The sequence below is a fragment of the Taurulus bubalis genome (assembly GCF_910589615.1).
Source record: "Taurulus bubalis genome assembly, chromosome: 8".
Taxonomy (NCBI): Eukaryota; Metazoa; Chordata; class Actinopteri; order Perciformes; family Cottidae; genus Taurulus; species Taurulus bubalis.
The window spans coordinates 19,912,127-19,926,760 of record NC_136596.1 but is presented as its reverse complement, the minus strand read 5'-3'; the positions used below and the strand labels follow the sequence as shown (position 1 = coordinate 19,926,760).

The following is a 14,634-nucleotide window of genomic DNA, read 5'->3' as shown; positions in this document are numbered from 1 at the left end:
TGAAGCTGGGGTTGGCTTTCTAGCAGAAGTATGTTAGACCCCAAACAACTGAGAGGTTAATTTAAAAACAGGACATTCACTGATAACACTATATATTTATGAGCTCTTGTTCCTTTTATATGCTCATTATTTAACCTATTAATTAATGTATTAATTTTAAAACTGTGTTTGTATCATATATAACAGTTTTTATTTTGTAAAACGTAATGGACAGAAATGTTGAAAGTGTACTTTTACTGTAAATTAGCTGATGGAGGTTCATAATTAAAAGGTGGTTCAAGGGTTAACGATGCAATCACTTCACCCACAAGTGACTGGACTTGTGAGGATCCAAGCTTGGACTTAAAACTGGAGACTGACTTGTGACTTGGTCCCACCTCTGACACTGTTAACCTGCACACAGTCCTCCAGCCCCCTTTGTGCTGCTCCTCTGCTGCCTCCCCTGAGGTCGCCTTGAGGTCGTGACCCTGCTGACCCCTCACCCCTCTCTGCTCTTACAGAAGCTGCTAGGAAACTCTCTCCTAAAGCTGGAGGGAGATGATCGGCTGGACATCAACTGCACCCTCCCCCTCACAGACCAGGTACTGGTATAGATGACATTTTATTGAATTGCATTTATTGGGGTTTAGTGTGCATACAGTAAACATATTTTTAGATCAAATAATTAATCTGCTGTTTTTAGACATTGTATCGTGTTGATCATTTAGAAAAAAACATTGTATTCACAGTAGCAGTTATTTTCAAAAGTAGAATTAATGTAGGAACGTGGAGCACAGAGCAGATGCTCGAGGATCACTGCCCAGGTTTGCCACATGTTGCTCCTGTTTGAAATTGCATCATGTTCCCCAAGATAATGATGCATATGTTAATGATGTTTTCTCGCTGTGCTGCAGGTAGTTATGGTGGGCTCGGAAGAGGGTCTGTATGCCCTGAATGTGATCAAGAACTCTCTGACTCACGTCCCTGGCCTGGGATCAGTCTTTCAGATCCACATCATCAAAGAGCAGGAGAAACTTCTGATGATTGTTGGTGAGAGGTGCAGCTTTGTTATTGTCAATAGATGATAACTGTCTCCTGAGCAGCAGGATCAGAGTCTAGACTTTAAGTTAATTACATTCATGGAGTGAGTGTTGGTCATAAATCAAAAAGCCATTATGCCTTGACATTTAAAGTAACTGCCATAATTGAGGCTTTTACAATCAATATTCATCACTAAAAACTTTGAGAATCAACACAAAATCATTGAAACTTGTAGACGTGATTCATCTGGACAACATGGGGACCAAGAAGTGAATTGTCCTGTCCCGCTGGAACGTCAGCTCCAGTGTAACGTCTGTCTGTGTGCCTGCAGGGGACGAGAGGGCGTTGTGTCTGGTGGAGATTAAGAGAGTGAAGCAGTCTCTGGCCCAGTCCCACCTGCCCAGCCAGTCTGAACTGGCTCCTTACATCTTTGAGACGGTGAAGGGCTGCCATCTGTTTGCTGCAGGGAGAGTAGGTCTCCCTCTCCTCTTTGAAGCTTGAGTCAAGCTTCCTGACTTTAAAGCGCTTTCGTTTTTGTTGGTGGACTTGAAAGTGACATCTGCGTTCTGTTTACAGATAGACAACGGCCCTTGTATATGTGCTGCTATGCCTAACAAGATAACCATTCTGCGCTACAACGACAATCTCAATAAATACTGCATTCGTAAGGTGAGTATGACCCGTTAGTTCCATCTGTTCACAATACACCACATCCTAACATACAGTGGCAGAAAACACAATACTGAAACCGCAACCAACACAATTAAAAGATATAATATAGAATATAAAATAATAATAATAATAATAATAATAATAATAATAATAATAATAATAATAATAATGATAGCAAAGCATGCATGTTGATACCGGAGTTTTGAGATTTAGAAACTGAAATAACTAACATTTACATAGTAAGGCAAGGCAAGTTTATTTGAATAGCACATTTCAACAACCAGGCGATTCAAAGTGCTTCACATAAAACCATTAAAAGCATCAAAACATAATGCAGATTTAAAAACAGTTAAGAAAACATTAAAACAGTCAAAAAGCAAAATAAAAAATAAAAGTTGAAAAAGCAAAATAATAAAAGTTGAATAAAAGTTGCAGTGCAGTTTAAGAAATAAAATGCAGTAGTGAGATGCAGTAATTGAATCTGGTTCAATTAAAGGCAGCAGCAAACAGAAAAGTCTTCAATGTGGACTTAAAGGAGCTGAGGGTCTCAGCAGACCTGCAGCTTTCAGGGACCTTGTTCCAGATATGTGGAGCAGAAAAGCTGAACGCTGCTTCTCCATGTTTAGTTCTGACTCTTGGAACAGAAAGTAGACTCGTCCCAGACGACCTGAGTGGCCGGGATGGTTCATAAGGTAGCCGTAGATCGCAAACATACTTAGGCCCTAAAGCATTCAGTGCTTTATAAACCAGCAGCAGGATTTTAAAGTCAATTCTTTGTTTGACAGGGAGCCAGTGCAAAGACCTCAGAACTGGAGTGATGTGATCCACTTTCCTGGTCTTAGTGAGGACTCAGGCTGCAGCGTTCTGATTGACTTTTTACAGAGGCCTGTGAACACACCGTTACAGTAGTCAAGTCTACTGAAGATAAATGCATGGACAAGTTTCTCCAAATCCTGTTGAGACATAAGTCCTCTAACCCTTGATATATTCTTCAGGTGATAGTAGGCTGATTTTGTAATTGTCTTGATATGGCTGTTCAGGTTGAAGTCTGAATCCATAACTACACCTAGATTTCTAGCTTGGTTTGAGGTTTTTAACATTAGTGCTTGAAGCTGAGCGCTGACTTTCAATCGTTTGTCCTTGGGACCAAAAACAATTACTTCTGTTTTATCTTGATTTAATTGAAGAAAATTCTGGCACATCCAGTTATTGATTTCTTCAATGCATTTAGCCAGCCCTTGTATGGGACTATAGTCCCCTGGTGTGATAGTTATGTAGAGTTGTGTGTCATCTGCATAATTATGATAACACACTTTGTTGTTTTTCATAATCTGAGTCAGTGGAAGCATGTAGATGTTGAACAGAAGAGGCCCCAGTATTGAGCCTTGGGGAACACCACATGTCATCCTAGTCAGCTCTAATGTGTAATTAGCTACCGACACAAAGTATTGTCGATCCTTCAAGTAGGATTCAAACCAGTGAAGTGCTGCGCCAGAGAGTCCTACCCAGACTTTCAGTCTGTCTAGTAGTATGTCATGATCAACCGTGTCGAATGCAGCACTGAGATCCAGTAATACTAAGACTGAGGTTCTGCCACTGTCTGTGTTTAAGTGGATGTCGTTGAAAACCTTAACAAGAGCAGTTTCAGTACTGTGGTGCTGACGAAAGCCGGACTGGAAGACATCGAAACAGTTATTTTCAGCCAAGAAGTTGTTCAGCTGTTGAAAAAACACTTTTTCCATTATTTTACTAAAGAATGGGAGGTTTGATATTGGTCTATAGTTTTTCAATATTTCGGGGTCTAAACTAGCCTTCTTTAGAATTGGTTTAATAACTGCAGTTTTTAGGGATTGTGGGAAGACACCTGAGAGAAGGGATGTGTTTACAATTTGTAAAAGATCAGCGGTCATGCAGTGTGAAATATTTTTGAAAAAGTGTGTTGGTAGAATATCCAAGCAGCAGGAGGATGTGTTCAGATGTTGTATAATGTCTTCTAGGCTTCTTTGGTTAATTGAGTGAAATTGTGTCATGATTTTTGAATGGATGCTATTTAAAGATGGGGACAACACATATCCTGTGGTTGGTGTGGAGCCACCGACTGATTCTCTGAATTTTAACAGCAAAATAGGAGGCAAATTGATTGCATGCCCAGGTGGATTGGAGCGTAGCCGTTACCGACACCGGAGGGTTTGTTAGCCTGTCGACGGTAGCAAATAAGGCGCGTGTATTGTTTTTGTTTTTGGTTATGATGTCAGAGAAGAAGGCCTGTCTTGCATTTCTAAGTTCCAAATTATAATTGTGAAGTCTCTCTTTATAGATACCACAGTGAACCTGGAGATTAGTTTTTCGCCACCTGCGTTCAGCTTTCCGACACTCTCTTTTCTCTATTCTGACCAGTGTGGCATTTCTCCAAGGGGATCTTTTCTTACCCGAGACAACCTTCACCTTAGTGGGTGCAATGGCATCAATAACATTTTTAACTTTAGAATTGAAGCCATCCACAAGCTCATTGACTGAGATGCAAGAGAGGCCTGGTGTGGAGCAGAACTTCTGAATAAATAGTTCACTGGTGTTTTCAGTGATGTAACGCTTTGTCACAACCTTGGTTTGGACATTTGTGTGTAGAGAGATTGCACTCTCAAAGAAAACACAGGAATGATCAGAGAGTGCAACATCAGTCACAGCAACCTTGGAAATGTCCAGACCTTTGGTGATGATTAGGTCTAGAGTGTGCCCCTTGTTGTGGGGGGGACCTGTTACATGCTGAGTCAGATCATAGTTATCAAGGACACCACATAGCTCTATAGACCCTCTGTCCTGGGGATTATCAACATGGATATTAAAATCACCAACAATGACAACACAATCAAAATCAATACAGATTATAGACAGCAGTTCAGTAAACTCATCAAAGAAGGTTGCACAGTATTTAGGTGGTCTGTAAATGTTGAGGAATAAAACTTGCGTGGAATTGAGAGCCACATATTCAAAGGAAGTAAAATGACCAAAAGACATCTGCTTGCATTGAAGAGACTCATTATATAAAATAGCAACTCCACCCCCTTTCTTATGGACTCTTGTTTCACTCATGAAACTGAAGTTGGGAGGTGTTGCTTCAATAAGAACAGCTGCACTGTTATCTTGGTCTAACCAAGTTTCGGTTAAAAACAAAAAATCAAGTTTGTGTCTAATAATGAAATCATTGATTAAAAATGTTTTTCCTGAAAGAGACCTGACATTTAATAAAGCTAAGTTTAATGTGTTTGTGTGTGAGAATAAAAGGTACTAAATAGTGGAGGCCTTTTGCCATCATAAATGTTTCTAAACAGTCTGTCACTCATGCATTCTTTCATCTCACAGGAGATTGAAACTCTGGAGCCCTGCAGCTGCATCCATCTGACCAGCTACAGCATCATCATCGGCACCAACAAGTTCTATGAGATTGAGATGAAGCAGTTTGTGCTCGAGGGTGAGGAAGGCACAAGTAGAATATCACAACATAAGCATAAGCTGTTATGCTTTTGGTGTTAGAAAACCCAAATATGGGAAAACCTTCAACTAAAAGACAAACAGACATCCTTTTCTGAACTTGGCACAATCCTGTTATATGTAGTATTTCACGACGTTACCCTCCAACTGTGATGTAAGACCTTGATCACATTGTGTGCAAGCTATTGCTCTAGTCTAAAATGTACCTGCTTATATAGAACAAAATCCTGCCGCACACTGTGATACAGATAAAATATCTCTGAATGCAAGTGAAGCCGACAGTGTGCTTGAGTGTTTTGTTCTATACAGTGTTGGTATTCTCCTACTTACCTGTAGACCTACTGGTGTGCAAAAGCTTGCTCTTTTTACGATTTACCTGCTTGAAAACATAAACAATAACATCATGTAATGCATTTGTGGACCAGACAATCACAGGATGCAATTTAAAAATCATCTGTCATATTTCCATAACCCTCATAAGGCGTATAATGTCCACTGCAGAGTTCCTGGACAAGAACGACGTGTCTCTGGCCTCAGCAGTGTTTGCAGCCTCGTCCCACAGTTTCCCCATCGCCATCATGCAGGTGGCCAGCAGTATGCAGAAGGAGGAATACCTGCTGTGTTTTCACGGTGTGTTTGAATGCACTACTCCACACTCTGCTTCTGTTTTTCCATTTCACAAGTCAATTGGTATACTATACGAAAAATGCAGGTCATAAAATTGTACTTTGTAAAGGAAGTGACTCTTATCTTTTGTATATATTTTAATTTCCACTGTCATTACTCACAAGAATTACCATGACCGTCTTGAGTTTTGACGCATTAAGCGTCACAGAGGAGTGTGTATAGTAAGCTTTGTGTGTGTGGCAGAGTTTGGAGTGTTTGTGGATACGTACGGCCGAAGAAGCCGCACTGAGGACATAAAGTGGAGTCGTCTGCCTCTGTCCTTTGGTAAATACACTTTGTAACTTCTACTGCTTTTTGATGCATCAATACAGCAATCAGCATTATGGCATCAAATGTTGACATTGTTTCCCTGGTGCAGCCTACAGAGAGCCCTACCTGTTTGTCACCTACTTCAACTCTCTGGACGTCATTGAGGTTCAGGGACATGCTTCTCTGGGGTGAGAGAGACCGGCTTCCTCTGACTAAATCTGAAAAAATGTAGGGTGTTAGCTGTATTTCTCACATTGCTGTCCATGCTTCCAGTCCAACAGTGTTGGCTCATCTGGACATCCCCAACCCTCGCTACCTTGGCCCAGCCATCTCCTCCGGGGCCATTTACCTGGCCTCCTCCTACCAAAACAAACTGCGGGTCATCTGCTGTAAGGGAAGTCTGATCAGAGAAACTGGAGAGCTGCAGAGGACCGGCTCCAGCAGAGGGTCAGCTCCCTTCCTTAGTTTGAGCGACAACAAAAAAAACACAACAAAAGAGAGAAAAAATGCTGAATTTGATGTGTGTAGATGGTTTTAAAACACAAACACCTACAAAACAATAACAAAACCCCTCAAAACACATTGCGGTTCAAATTCACAGTGAGAAAACACCATTGTTTATATTGGATGGGCCAACAGTGCCATCTTCTGTAAAAACATATCAACTCTTCTTGTTTCTTGTTGGTTTTCCTGATGACGTTGTCAAACACTGTTGTGAGATGCTGCTCTTTGCGTCGTTCCTGCAGTAGTCCCAGTAAGCGAGGCCCACCCACCTACACTGAGCACATCACCAAGCGGTTGACCTCGGGCCCCGGCAGCCATGACGGCCTGCACCGGGAGCCCAGCACTCCACATCGCTACCGGGAGGGCCGCACCGAGTTCAGGCGGGACAAGTCTCCCGCCCGACCGCTGGACAGGGAAAAGTCACCCGGCAGAGTGCTCGACAGTCGCAGGGAGAGGTCACCTGGGAGATTCGGAGAAAGCGCGCGACTTCATGCTGGATCAGTCCGAACACAGCTCGCCCCCGTTAACAAGGTAATGCAGGGTCACCCAGTGGGAAAGATGTAAAGCACATAACTGAATATCCTTGGTTTTATTCTGGCTGCGGTCATGTGCCTCTTTCGTCCCTTGATTCCTGTCTCTCTCAACTCTGAACTCTCCATTAAGTACAAAAGAAATGAAACAACAAATACCAATGTCCTGTAACACACACCACAGAACGGTTCCATTACCGACATTTGCATGCGCTTCTATGTGTAGTTATGCAATACAATACCATGAATTTTCATAACTTTTTTATGGCCTGTTATTCAATTACTTTTTTGTGTACTTACTTTTATATGAGATACAATACCATGACTTTTTTTTAAAGACATGCTTTTTTCATGACTTATAATTATTTCTATATTGGATACAATACTATGACTTTTTTTAAATGGCATTTCTGCGACCTACTCTATTACTTTTTTTATTGGAATACTCTTTGATGACTTTTATGACGTAGTATAATCTGACTTTTTTGGACAAACTATACTGTTACTTTACTATATAATAATAATATAACTTTTATGATGTTTTTGTGGCTGGATGGATGGACTTCTCTATGGCAGTTGATAATATGACTTTATATAATATAATGTGACTTATTGCATACTATACTTTTTTAATGGCATACCTTATAAGATGATTTTTTATAAAAATATTCATGACACTACTATACCAACATTTTGTATGGTATACTATGCAATTACATTTGTTATGGAAAACTATGTGTCGTACTTTACTATAACTGAAATGATATTTTTGTTATGGCGCTTTGAAGTTCCCTGTCTCCTGCATCCTGTTTTTTTATTCCCGGCTTTGTCTTTTCCCACCTCTTTTACACCACACCTGTTTGTCATTAGTTGATTAGCCTCTTGTGTATTTGACACATGGATATGTGTCAGGTTGTCTGACTACATTACTGCGTCTGTCCCTCATCTTCCTCATTGGACTTCCTGCCACTGCCAGATGCCTCAGTTTTTGTTCCTGTTGTTTTTTTGTATCATCTTTTATTATTAAAGCTCACTTTTTGTTTTGCCTTCCTCTTCTTTAGAACGTGCACGTGACTAATTAAACACAGGCGGCAGGGGAACTTTTTATGACTTATTATACTATGACTATTTCATGACTTCTTATGAACTAAAGTTAAAACCTTAAATCCATGTCTGTCCATGATATTATCACTTCATAATTTGTTATGACGATAGTCCATTAATCAAATCCATTAATTACCCCTTGTGAGTAAAAACTACATAAGTAACAATAGCCTTATCTTTGTACCTGTGCTAGATCTTTTTGATTTTCTTTATAGCTAATCCCAAAGGGGGGGGGGGGGAGACTGCTCTGCTGTCAAAAAACACAATTCAATTATAAAAACCTATACCTATGAATGTATTAGTACAATAGGCTGTAATATGAAGATGCAAACTTCATATTACATATCTTAGTCAGAACCTCATCCAGCTCCGCTGTCACACGGACCGTTACAGGACAACATTCCTGCCCACGGCAATAAGACTTTACAAGTCACCTCTGGCCACATCCTCTGTAGATTAATTGATCAACATCAATAGCCCTTGCACCGCTTTTGTTGTTTATGTTTATACACTACACATACTTTGCATGTTTGCACTTTCTCTATTGTTTAAATGTAATTTCCAAAATTAATACTCTCTGCTGTTTTACTCATATTGAGTTTTGCTGTGTGTGTATGTATATGTATATATATATATATATATACGTATATATATATATATATATACGTATATATATATATACGTATATATATATATATATATACGTATATATATATATATATACGTATATATATATATATATATATATATATACGTATATATATATATATATATATATATACGTATATATATATATATATATATATACGTATATATATATATACATATATATATATATATATACGTATATATATATATACATATATATATATATATATATATATGTATATATATATATACGTATATATATATATATACACGTATATATATATATATATATATATATATATACACGTATATATATATATATATATATATATATATATATACGTGTATATATATATACGTATATATATATACGTGTATATATATATACGTATATATATATACGTATATATATATATATATATATATACGTATATATATATATATATATATATATATATATATACGTATATATATATGTATATATATATATATATATATATATACGTATATATATATATATATATATATATATATATATATATATATATATATATATATATATATATCTTTCATCCTTGTTATTTTTGTGTCTGTAAACTGCTACTACGACACACACATTTCCCCTTGGGGATGAATAAAGTATCTATCTAGATATTCACACAGCACATTGATGTCGTCATTTGAAAGTTGAACCTTTTGTCCCTGTTGTTGTCTTGCAGGTGTGGGATCAGTCATCGGTGTGAATCCATTCCACGCTGCTCCTGACTGGAGGTTGAAGAGAAACTATGGGAAACTCTTGATCCACCCCTGAGTGCAAACACACACACAAACACGAACACAACCACACATCACTCAGGCTGAACGTCAGCCCCATTGCCTGTACATAGTGCAGTCTCAGTCCCTCGTCCAGTAACACATACACCTGCACTGAGACACGTCTTCTGCGACAATCCTCTCTTTCTGACACGAGCTTTCATGGGAGAACTCCCTCAGTAGATTTGGTTGCAGGGCGCCTGCGCTGATCTACAGATCAAGATAATCTACTTTATATGTACTCAAAATTGTAAATATTGCTGTCTGAGTTTTTATAGAAAAAGGGAACAGTCGGCTGGTAAAGCCATGTCTATATTTTTTAACAATGAGTTTCTAAAGATGTTGCAGGGAGATTAACGTCATTGTTGGTTACGAAATATATCAATATTTCATTAGAATCTGAAGTTCACGATGATAACGAGGTCCGACAGGCAAGACTTTGCACACGAGATTGGATTTGAACAGGAGTTAAAAGCTTGTTCCAGTTACATGACCAGTCTTCTTTCTCTGGACCAGCCGTTTGGTCCTCTTAACTCAATAACCTTGTAATATATAATTGCTTTGACAGTCGTCGTCCGGCCATACTTTGTGAAACAATTATTAAGCAATGTTTTGCTCCAAGTGTTCTTTGTGTTGTTTTGAGCAAACCTAAGATCAAGAAACATGCGGCTCTGCCTCTGATGCCGGACGTCCTGCACTCTGGCCGGCCCATGTTGCCTCAGCTTGCTCTCAGTCCGCTGCTGCTGCTGCTGACTATGGTACAGATGTCCCGTTTCTGTGCAGTGATTTGAAGTCTAGTAATCGTCAGGGGTCGTCACTTTCTAGTATGGTTTCTGTAGCGCCAGTAAGACCACATCCATTCGTCACAACAGTGAGCATGACTAACTTAGAGCAGCACTTTGTTGCTTTTCGATCCGGATTCTCTCGGTTGTTCTTTTCTGTTCTGTATTCACTTGGATTTGCATTCAATAAGTAGACGTTGATGTTAGATAGTAACTTAAGATGTTCTTGATTTTTAGAGATGTATACTAGTACATGCATTAAACATGAATGAAGTGTCTTCCTTCCTTGTGTGTGTTTGTGTGTTTTCAGCTTTAGATATTCCATCACGCGTCAGCTTTAATCAGTGAGGGCAGATATCAGGTGCTGCTAGCAGACAACACAGTAGGTTTATCTAGTTTATTTTTCCTTTTTAATTCTACAACAATGTAATGCTCTTAAAGTAAATCCGACAAAACAAACTATTCAGACTGAACAAGGAGCACTTGTTGTTACATGAAATTGCTATGTACAGCTACACACTCCTCTGACAGACATGAGAAGGTTCAAAGTGCTTATCAAACAGAAGGGGGGAAAAGAAAGGAGAAAAAAATCAAACAAAAGCATGAGTGATCCCTTTGCGAGAGACCCGTAATAAAACTGCTTGGCACCAATCTCCACCAAAAGACACACACACACGCACACGCACACGCACACCAATGCTCGATGCAGTCACACGTACACACTCGCGTCAAGAGATTACTGGGCTGTTGCAGAGACGCCTCTGATGGAGCACGTCAGCGTGAGTGAAGAGAAATACAACGTATGCAGACCAAGAGAGAAAAAAAGACAGCAAGGGATCATACTGGCAAGGTGTGTTAACTGTTGACCTGTTCACCACGTTACCCGGACCCTCCCACGCATGCAACCAGCAACCATATGCTCGTTCCAATAGTGAAAAGCACAGCACTCTTTCAGTTTCAGCTTTATTTTGAAGCACTCGGTGGCAGTGTCTTCTTAATGACATGTGCCTGTTTGTTTTTGTTGACAATTCACATTCATGGGTTGTTGAACAAGACTAGCTTGGTGCCCCACATGCCTGTGATGGTGGTGAAAATACAGAGTAAGGACTCATGTCAATGTGTTTACAGGGAAAGGGAGAAATGACATTACGCAACTCATTGGAGCCACATTAAGTCTTTTGTTACCATTTGATAGTCTATATTTAAGAGCCCCCGAAGCGATGGGAAACAGTTTCTGTCAACATTTATGACTGATATTTAAGGGAGTGTGAATCCTTGGAATAAATCATCTGTCGGATCACTGATCTAGAATAACGAGCCAGCTTTACATCACCATTATAAACTTTGGATGTTGAGTCAATATTCTGGTTGAAGATCAGTTTATCTAGATGACAAAAAACATTAATTGGATTTTAGAGGCTGGTCCGGGTCGAACCAACATTTGTATTTCCTGCTCATTTAACGCAGTAGTACCGTCTCACAGGAATGAGTTTGAACAGTTCATGCTTCTCTTGTTGCTCATCACTTGTCCAAGTGTTTTCTTAAATATTATATCTACAGAAATGGCAGTCTCATCTATAAAAGGGGCAAACAAATTCAGATTTTCCATTCCGTTTGAAAGACTGACGGTCAAGCTTTTGAATGAAACCTGTTCACCACTTCCACAGGAACAGTGAGAAAAACAAACACGTCTAGCCTGTTGTTGTTCTGACCACCGTTTAACGTCGGCTCCACTGCACACGTCAACCATCTGCTGGTTCTACCACCACATGTACATCCAACAGGAGATATGATCAGTGATATAGCTCTAGTACGATTCAATAGTATCATGCCGTCAATCACAGTTATAGTTATGCATTTCCTCCGATAGTCAAGAGTGTATCATCCCGTATGAACCTCAGCGGCTATCTGGCCACTCTGCTGACCTGACAAGCGGCTGAGGAAGAAAGATTAAAAGATTGGCAGTCTCAACAATAAGATCACAATAAAAATGAAAGTCTGGGATTGTGTGCTGTACCTTTAATTCTCCAGCTGACTAAGGGAAGAAAATATAATATAATTCAATGATAACAACAAAAGACCATTCTCAATGATGCAAATCTGTAAAGTCACTCAGCTACTAGAAGCTCAGTGGGAATCCGTGTGTGCACGGACAAGTGTGTGTACAAAGTAGAGGTAGTGTTTGTAGATGAGTTTGTATGGAGTAATGCGTGTGTGTGAGTTAAGGGGGGGCTTTTATTTTGGGTTTAGGCTGCTTGTTTTGGACCACTGTTCTCTCAGTGCATAGACTTCTCATTGGCTCCAGACGCACACATCGTCAGAGGTCACGCGATGCTGGAGGACACTTCTGACTTAACTTCCCCTCCGAATACGGAAATGGTTACAGCCACAGATCCTTCTGCAATCAATTCGAAAACAGAAATGACGAGTGTCGCCGTAGCCACAGATCAGAACCATCTCAATAAACACTGATTATCCTGTGGCATTTGAATTGTCTGGATTTCAAAACAGCAATTCAGCAACAAAACTTTAATAAATTAAATCAAAAATAATGATCGCATTTAAAAGGTAAAACCAATGCAGCATCAAAACAGGACACCCTGCGTCGCTATAAAAAAAAAAAAACACACCCCTGTTATCTTCAGGTTGCAAAATAAAGTTTTTTTCTGCAATTAATAACAAAACAAAGAAAAAAAGAAAAAACGTTTTGGTGACTAATTTAGTAAACCACTATTCAAGGATTCTATACATGTTTCTTAAATGCTATATAGGTATCTGAATATATTATTTTATTCATTTATTTTACAAAACAATGTGTGTGTGTGTGTGTGTGTGTGTGTGTGTGTGTGTGTGTGTGTGTGTGTGTGTGTGTGTGTGTGTGTGTGTGTGTGGTGTGTGGTGTGTGTCTGTGTGTCTGTGTGTGTGTGCACGCGCATGGAGGTCATTGAATGGGAGTTAGGCAGAGTGGGCGTCTCAGTGAAGCTTCTCTGACATATTTCTTGAGGGAGTTACAGACTTTTGAAAACGCGAAGAGCCCTTTCTGTTGCCACTGCGCTCCTTGATTTGTCAGCCTATAACAGCGGAGATCACAAGTGAGGTCATGGTCTACTGCACCCTCGGAAAAATAATTACACTGAATAAAATGAGAATATGTCGTTTTAGAAATTTGAACATGGAAGTTAAATGTGTCAAATTCACAACTTCGCTAGTGATTTCCACTGAGAGACTGAGAAGTGAGTGATGTTCAGCTCCCAGTGGCTGCTGGGTAAAAAATAATAATGAGTGAAGGGCATGAAGGTCTGGCTAACAGGAGCGATTACTCAACCAGTCAGTCCGTGTCGGGCGCAAATCATCGGCAGCTCGACACAAACCGACAACGCCACAACACATCAGTACACGCCCAGCGGACGCTTAGTAACAGTCTATCAGGTGGAAGAGCCGAGCGGCCATCAGCTGTTAAAGGGTCAGATGTTTTAAAGCCTGTTCTACAGATCACTAACTAGTCCCGTTTTAAGACTCACATGGGTAATTCTGTTTACAAATAATGATAATAACCTCTCCTCACTGTGAACGGAATAAGTATTCAAAAGAAGTAATGTACTTTGAGAAAAACAATCATCCTCAAAATCCTTATCCTCGAGGATTCTAACTTCCACTCTGGGCAGAACCTCAACTCGGTAACTGATTGCAGACAACTGCTGAACAAGATTTTCTATTTTTTTTTCACAAATATGCAAGTTGAGATTCAGCCCAGAGAATTTTAAAGGGTCAGTTCAACAAAATTACAAAATTGTGGATTATCCATTATTGGGTACATTTGTAACGGAGCATGCCATACATTTTTCACGCAGCCGGTAGAAGCAGTTGTATACTATCTTCTTTGGGTTAGGAAGGTGTTGATCAAGTCTAAATAAAAAATATAATAAATCTGATAACGTCATCAGAGTCATCTTTCCAAAGATGTGGAGACCCAAAACAGAAACCCTATAAAGTTTAAAGATGTGGGAGGTAACCAGGTAGGAAGGATCTAGTTTAGAGAAACTATTGAGTTGCATTTAGAGCTTGAAACACACCCGTGACTAAAAGTCAAGCTATATCGGCCTCTGCAGCATCAATTTGGACAGTTTTTTAGTTAA

At 39.5% G+C, this 14,634-nt stretch overlaps 1 protein-coding gene across 1 annotated transcript in view; it reads left to right on the top strand.

Moving 5' to 3' along the window:
- Window positions 1–9,646, top strand: part of citb (citron rho-interacting serine/threonine kinase b) — a gene marked incomplete at both ends in the record, with an annotated part of 46,532 nt that extends 36,886 nt beyond the window's left edge. The window contains 11 exons of the mRNA XM_079222926.1: window positions 501–581; window positions 894–1,029; window positions 1,352–1,491; window positions 1,597–1,689; window positions 5,053–5,161; window positions 5,683–5,811; window positions 6,052–6,132; window positions 6,227–6,305; window positions 6,391–6,564; window positions 6,864–7,152; window positions 9,623–9,646. Coding sequence (XP_079079052.1) covers window positions 501–581; window positions 894–1,029; window positions 1,352–1,491; window positions 1,597–1,689; window positions 5,053–5,161; window positions 5,683–5,811; window positions 6,052–6,132; window positions 6,227–6,305; window positions 6,391–6,564; window positions 6,864–7,152; window positions 9,623–9,646 — 1,335 coding nt within the window. The remainder of the gene's footprint in view (window positions 1–500; window positions 582–893; window positions 1,030–1,351; window positions 1,492–1,596; window positions 1,690–5,052; window positions 5,162–5,682; window positions 5,812–6,051; window positions 6,133–6,226; window positions 6,306–6,390; window positions 6,565–6,863; window positions 7,153–9,622) is intronic.
- Between the last annotated feature and the right edge of the window lie 4,988 nt (window positions 9,647–14,634).